This window comes from Phaseolus vulgaris, chromosome 3 (assembly GCF_051622355.1).
Source record: "Phaseolus vulgaris cultivar YP4 chromosome 3, ASM5162235v1, whole genome shotgun sequence".
Taxonomy (NCBI): Eukaryota; Viridiplantae; Streptophyta; class Magnoliopsida; order Fabales; family Fabaceae; genus Phaseolus; species Phaseolus vulgaris.
This window is the reverse complement of record NC_143500.1, coordinates 26672788-26679855: the sequence shown is the minus strand read 5'-3', so window position 1 is coordinate 26679855 and position 7068 is coordinate 26672788. Positions and strand designations below refer to the sequence as shown.

The following is a 7068-nucleotide window of genomic DNA, read 5'->3' as shown; positions in this document are numbered from 1 at the left end:
CAATCGGTCTTCTAAAAATATGGGCGACTGGCCATTTAATTGCGAACGTGTAACTCGAGCAAGTAAAAATGTGGGCGGCCGGCCATTTAAGTGCGAACGTATAACTTGAGCAAATAAAATTACCGCCGATCGGCCATTTAATTGCGAATGTAAGATTCGAGCAACTGAAAATGTGGGCGACCGGCCATTTAAGTGTGAACGTATAACTTGAGCAAATAAAATTACCGCCGATCGGCCATTTAATTGTGAACGTAAAATTCGAGCAACTGAAAATGTTGGCGGCCGGCCATTTAATTGCGAATGTAAAATTCGAGCAAGTAAAAATAAGGGCGGGCGGCCATTTAATTGCGAATGTAAAATTCGAGCAACTGAAAATGTAGGTGGTCGGCCATTTATTTGCGAATGTAAAATTCGAGCAAGTAAAAATATTGGCGGCCGGCAATTTAATTGCGAATGAAATTCGAGCAGGTAAAAATGTGGGCGATCGGCCATTTAATTGCGAATGTAAAATTCGAGCAACTGAAAATGTGGGCGATCGGCCATTAAATGCGAGCGAGTGATATGAGGGCGATCGGCAATATCTGTGATCGTCGAAATTCGAGTAGGTATAATACGGCGTTCGGCCACTATTTGCGAATGTTGGATTCGACGTGCCGGCACTTGCGATGTTAATCGAGCAAGCGGGCATTCGGTAGGCCGGCACTCGCGATGTTTATCGAGCGAGAGGGCGTACGGCATGCCGGCACTTGCGATGTTAATCGAGCAAGTGGGCAGCCGGTGGGCCGGCACTCGCGATGTTAATCGAGCGAGCGGGCGGCCGGTGGGCCGGCACTTGCGATGTTAATCGAGCAAGTGGGCAGTCGGTGGGCCGGCACTCGCGATGTTAATCGAGCAAGCGGGCGGTCGGTGGGCCGGCACTTGCGTTCGGCCAATACTTTCGGTAGGATATTTCCAACACTTTTGATGAAAACGCCTCGTTAAAACCTCCCTGGTTGGGTGAGGAAAGAGTGCGTGATTTTATTGATTTTAGCTGTAATAGAACTTGAGGTGCGTGGCATTCCACGTCCTCGGTACAATTTTCCCTGACAGCCATTCTAAATGATAAGCCCCTCCCTGCGCAACTTCTCGAACTCGGAAAGGTCCCTCCCAGTTGGATGAGAATTTCCCTTCATTTTTTCTTGCGTCGCTGCGCATTCTCCAGACAAGATCGCCCTTCTGGAAACCTCTCGGCCGGACTTTGGTGTTGTACCGTCTGGACGCCCGGGCTTTGCAGGCAGCCTCCCGAATCTTGCTTTTGTCACGAAGCTCACTTACCAAGTCAAGGTTGACCGCTAGGCTTTCCTCGTTTAGGGTAAGATCGAACATCTGCCGTCGTATGGTGGGCTCGGCCACCTCTACCGGGATCATGGCCTCGGTTCCGTATGTCAGGCTGTAGGGCGTTTCTTGTGTGGTAGTTTGGGGAGTGCACCTGTACGCCCAAAGTACCTCGATCAACTCCTCGGTCCATCGGCCCTTTGCTTTGCCCAGACGCTTCTTCAGCTCGTTGAGTATGACCTTGTTGGCGGCCTCGGCTTGCCCATTGGTTTGTGGGTGTTCCACCGAGGCTGTGACGGACTTGATGCCCAGGTCGTCATAGAAGGATTGTAGGCCTCGGTCGATGAACTGTCGGCCATTGTCAGTTACTATTGTGTGTGGGACGCCGAATCGGCAAACTATGCTCCTCCATACGAAGTTTTGTACATTCTTCGCCGATATGGAGGCGAGGGGCTCGGCCTCGATCCATTTGGTGAAGTAGTCGACTCCCACCAGGAGGAATTTGGTCTGCCCCTTCCCTGGGGAGAATGGCCCGATAATGTCCATCCCCCACATGGCGAACGGCCATGGGGAGATGATGCTATGCAGTTCTTCCGGCCTGGTGTGGTGGAGGGGGCCGAACTCTTGGCACTTGGCGCATTTCTTCACATATTCGGCACAGTCGCCTTGTATGGTCGGCCAGTAGTAGCCGGCCCTCAAAACTTTGGCGGCCATCGTCCTCGTCCCGGCGTGATTTCCGCAGATTCCTTCATGGATCTCGGCCAGGATGTACTCGGCCCTTTTGTTGGTGATGCATTTTAGCAGGGGGGTCGAGTAGCCTCTCCGATACAAATCTTCGTTAATCATGGTGTACCGGGCGCATTGCTGCTTCATCGCCTTCTCTTGGCCGGCCTTGCATGTGCCGACCGTTAGATATTGGATGACGGGTGTCATCCAGTTTTCGGCGTCGGCCTCTTCTTCTTCGATAGCCAGACACTCGGCCTCGGCCTCCGTCACACTAGGGTGTCTCAGCCATATTTGTATGACTGACCTCTGGTGGCTCTTCTTTTTGGTGATCGAGAGCTTGGACAGGATGTCGGCCCTTTTGTTGTCCTCCCTCGGTATGTGTTGCAAGGGCGCTTTGTTGAAACGGGCGATACTGTTTTTGGCCGCGTGGTAGTACCGCTGCAGCAAAGGCTCTTTAACCTCGAAATCTCCGTTGACTTGGCCGACCATCACCTGGGAGTCGTTTTTGCATGTAACCTCGCGCGCTCCCATGTCGTAAGCTAGGTTCAGCCCGGCCAGCAAGGCCTCGTACTCGGCCTGATTGTTGGTCGCCCGAAATCCGAACTGGAGAGCTTGTTCCAGGAGGAGGTCGCCCGGCCCTTCCAGGACGACTCCCGCTCCACAGGCTGTTTTATTTGATGAGTCGTCCACGTAGAGAGTCCAACCGTCCGAGAGGGTGGGCAGTGGTGTCAGCTCGGCCGAGAAGTCGGCCAAGCATTGAGACTTGATGGCGCCCCTCGGCTCATAACGTATGTCGAACTCGGAGAGTTCGACCGACCATCCTATCATCCTCCCTGCAAGGTCCGGTTTAGATAAAATTTTGAAAATAGGGTAGTCGGTTCTTACAGTTATGGAGTGATTTTGGAAGTAGGGGCGCATCCGTCTTGCCGTGAGGACGAGTGCGAGAGCCACCTTCTCAATCATCTGATATCGGGTCTCGGCCGAATGGAGGGTTCGGCTGACAAAGTATATGGGTCGCTCCTCGCCCTCGGCTTCCTGCACTAGGGCAGCGCTGACTGCTTCTTCCGAGACTGCTAGATATACGAGGATTGGGACGTCGGGTCTCGGCTTCTGGATGACGGCCGGAGATGTGAGGAACTCTTTGAATTTTTTGAAGATTTCCTCGCATTGGTCGTCCCAGACGAATTTTTTGCCTTTACGGAGCAACTGAACGATCGGCCTCGTCCTCTCGGCCAAGCGGGGGACAAAGCGAGAGAGGGCGGTCAGCCGCCCAAGGAGTTGTTGTACCTCCTTCACGGTGTTCGGGCTTCTCATGCTGAGTATGGCCTGGCATTTGTCGGGGTTGGCCTCTATCCCTCGGTGGGTGAGCATGAAGCCTAGGAACTTTCCTCCCTCCACCCCGAAAGTACATTTTTCGGGGTTGAGTTTCATGTTGACCCCCCTTAGGGCCTTGAAGACCTCGTCCAGATCCTTCGGGTGTTGCTCGAACGAGTCGGACTTCACGACTATGTCGTCCACATAGACTTCTACCGCCCGGCCTATTAGACCCTTGAAAATTTTGTCCATGAGGCGCTGGTAGGTTGCCCCGGCGTTCTTGAGGCCGAACGGCATGACCTCGTAGTAGTAGTTGGCGTCGGCCGTCATGAAGGCCGTCTTCTCCTTGTCCCGCGGGTGCATGCTTATCTGGTTATAGCCAGAGTAAGCGTTCAGGAAGCTCATAATTTTATGGCCGGCCGCCCCATCCACCAAGCGGTCAATGTTCGGGAGGGGGTAGGTGTCCTTCGGGCATGCGCTGTTGATGTTTCTGTAGTCGACGCACATCCTCCAGTTACCGTTAGGCTTGGTAACCATGACGACGTTGGCCAGCCATGTCGTGTACCGGGCCTCCCTTATGAATCCGGCCGACAGGAGCTTACCGGCCTCCTCCTTCGCCGCGAGTCGTTTTTCGTCGCCCAAGTCCCTCTTCTTTTGGGAGATCGGGCGGGCTTCCTTGAATATGGACAGCCGATGGGTGATGACATCCGGGCTGACTCCCGGCATGTCGGCCGGCGTCCATGCGAACATGTCGACATTCTTTTTTAGCGCGGCGTGCATGACCTCGGCCTCGGCCGCCGCCAAGGCTGTCCCTACAGCCGTGCTGTGCTCTTCGTCGAGGAGGGGGACCCTCCTCAGCTCCTCTCTTGCCTCTAGCCTGTCCTCGGTTGCCCGGGGATCAAGGTCTACTAGTGCTACGGTTGGCTGGGCCTCCCTCGGCCGGTCCTTCCTGGGGGAGCGGTCCTTTCGGGAGGACTTCCTCGCCCGAAGGGGAGAAGTGTCTGCCCTTAGAGGCTCCACCCGGAGACTCTCGGCGTAGCACTCTCGTGCTTCTTTCTGGTCCACGTGGACTGTGAGAATGTCTCCTGTCTTTGAAGGGAATTTCATTGCGAGGTGGGGGGTTGACACTATGGCCATCAGCCGGTTGATGGATGGTCGGCCGAGGAGGATGTTATAGGAGGTGTTGGCGTCGATGACTAGGTACCGGATTTTGATGGTCCTGGTGTTCTTCCCCTCTCCGAAGGTGGTGTACAAGTCGATATATCCCTTGGTACCCACTCTCTCGCCCGAGAATCCTACCACGTGGTCGTCGTATGGCATCATCTCGGCCTCGGTCATTCTCATGGCCTTGAAAGTTTTCCAGTAGAGGATATCTACCGAACTTCCTTGGTCCACGAGAGTCTTCCTTATGGTGAATCGATCTATGTCGACCGCTATCACCATCGGGTCGTCCTGCTGGCGGTAGTCCACGCCTTTAAAGTCTTCGTCCGTGAAAGTGATGGGTGGCATCCTTGGTCGGAACGCCACGGCGTTTACCTGGTGTACCGCCCGGAGGTGCTTCTTCCGGGCGTTGTTTGTGCTTCCTCCCCTGGCGAAACCGCCGGCTATGGTGTTGATAACCTCTCGGTTACCTCTCCTATCGCCTTCCCTCGGGGGATCATCCCTTCGAGGGGGGTCGGCCCTTGCGGGTTGCCGGTCGCCTCTGTTATTTTGGTTTTCGCGGCCGCGCTGGGGTGACCTCGTCCGCCTGGGTGGATCCGCCCGGCCGGGTTGGTCTCGGCCATTCCTGACGAAACGACGGAGATGCCCAGCCTGGATAAGTTCCTCGATCTTATCCTTGAGGGCCTGACACTCGTCGGTCGAGTGTCCGGTGTTTTGATGGTACCGACACTGCTTCCTTCGGTCGGCATTATTTGGGCTGGCTACCTTCCTTGGGGGAGGGATCAACTCGGCGTTGAGGGCCTCGTCCAAGATCCTCCCTCTCTCAGCCGTCAACGGCGTGTATCTCGAGAATCGAATTGGTCGGTCTCGATTCTCCCGTCCCCGGTCGGTTCTCTGTATCGGCCGCGCCTGGCGGTCCTTTCCTTCTTTCCTTTCTCCGCCGGCCTCGGCACGGGCCTGGTTGCGGAACTCTCTTAGTTCCTCCAGCTGCATGTACTTAGCGGCTCTCTTTCTCAGCTCATCCAGGCTGTCGGCCGGTTGCATGCATAGGTTGTCGGCAAAGGGCCCCGAGCGCAGTGCCGTCAGCATGTGGTGCATGGCGACATCCGGACTCAGATTTCGGATGCTCATCGCCACTTTACTGAACCTATCCACGAAGGCTCTCAGCGACTCTCCCTTCTCCTGGCGGATGCCTACCAGGGCGATTGAGGTCAGATGATGCGACCGACTGGTCGCGAACTGTGTTTCGAACTTTGCGACGAGCGTGGCAAAGCTGTCGATGGAGTTGGGTGACAGCTTGGTGAACCAGCTAAGGGCTGCACCCTTCAAGGATGTGGGGAACACTCGGCACAAGACGGCGTCGTCCGAGGTGTAGAGACTCATATGGGTGGTGTAGGCGTCCATATGCTCGTCCGGGTCGGTCGACCCGTCGTATCGGTCTCGGTTGAAACCCTTCCACTTCTCAGGAAGTGGGACTTCGATGATGTTGTTTGTAAAGGGGTGACGGCGGTTCGGGTCGGCCGTCAGGGTCGTCCGGGTGGACCTGATTAGGCACGACTCGTCGCCCATTTCAGTCTCGCGGGGAGGGGGTCGGCCTCTCGTCCCCTCGGCCACATCCGGGTTGGGGGGAGAGGTGTAGGACTTGCCAACCACGTTCGTCGGTATGACGGAGGGTCCTCCCTCCCCCAGCTTCTTTCTCATATCTTCGTTCTCCCTGCGGAGAACCTGCAGCTCTTGCTCATTTTTCTGAGCGGCCTCCTCGGCTTTTCTTCGCATCTCGGCCATCTCCCTCTGGAGAGACAGCAGCAGCATTGTCTGGTCGGCTTCAGTCATTCTTTCCATGCTTCTTGTCGAAACCATCTACTTTTTTCCTTCAGCTAGTTTCCCTCGGCCCCACGGTGGGCGCCAATTGTTCCTGCTAGGGAGATGGGACCTAGAGAACTGTTGAAGTCTTCTTCTCCTTCCTTCGGTCGGGCAGGTGGCTGAGTGATGAACTGGGATCCTTCTCTTCTTTCTGCTTATCTTTCGGCACTCGGGACTCGGTCGTCGGGTGAACACCGGATGGTGGGGGTACCTGCGAAGGCACTCCGACGCTCAAGTCAGTAAAGCGGGTGGTTAGCTCTCAGGTAGGTGAACAATAATAATGACATACCTTACTCCTTGAAATGCGTGCTATTTATATTATTCTAGTGGGCCTACCTTGTTGGGCCCGTTTATCAAGGTGGATACCGCTTAGGGTTGCATTACCTAATTCTTGATGATGGATTAGCTTCACTGATCTCGGTCTGAGCGTTAATTGTAATGGGGTTCGGCCATCAGCCAAATTCCCACGGTGCGGGTCAGCCATCGGCCAAATCCCTGTGGTCTTTGGCGGTTTCGGCCAAGCCTTCTAAGGCCTCGGCCTCTCAGCATAAGTCTTCAAAGGCTTCGGCCTTTCGGCACAAGTCTTCAAAGGCTTCGGCCTCTCGGCACAAGTCTTCAAAGGTTTCTGCTCCGGCCGTTCGGCCAAGTCTTCAAAGGTTTCTGCTCAGGCCGTTCGGCCAAGTCTTCAAA

The 7068-nt window shown here is 55.2% G+C and overlaps 1 protein-coding gene across 1 annotated transcript; it reads right to left on the bottom strand.

The window, feature by feature from the left end:
- Nucleotides 1–341: 341 nt before the first annotated feature.
- On the bottom strand, nucleotides 342–5919 carry LOC150028756 (uncharacterized). The gene is made up of 3 exons (XM_090300099.1): nucleotides 3450–5919; nucleotides 1486–2873; nucleotides 342–368 (listed from the first exon to the last, which is right to left on the bottom strand). Exons 1-3 carry the CDS (start codon nucleotides 5917–5919, stop codon nucleotides 342–344), a joined length of 3885 nt encoding a protein of 1294 aa, XP_090156225.1.
- Between the last annotated feature and the right edge of the window lie 1149 nt (nucleotides 5920–7068).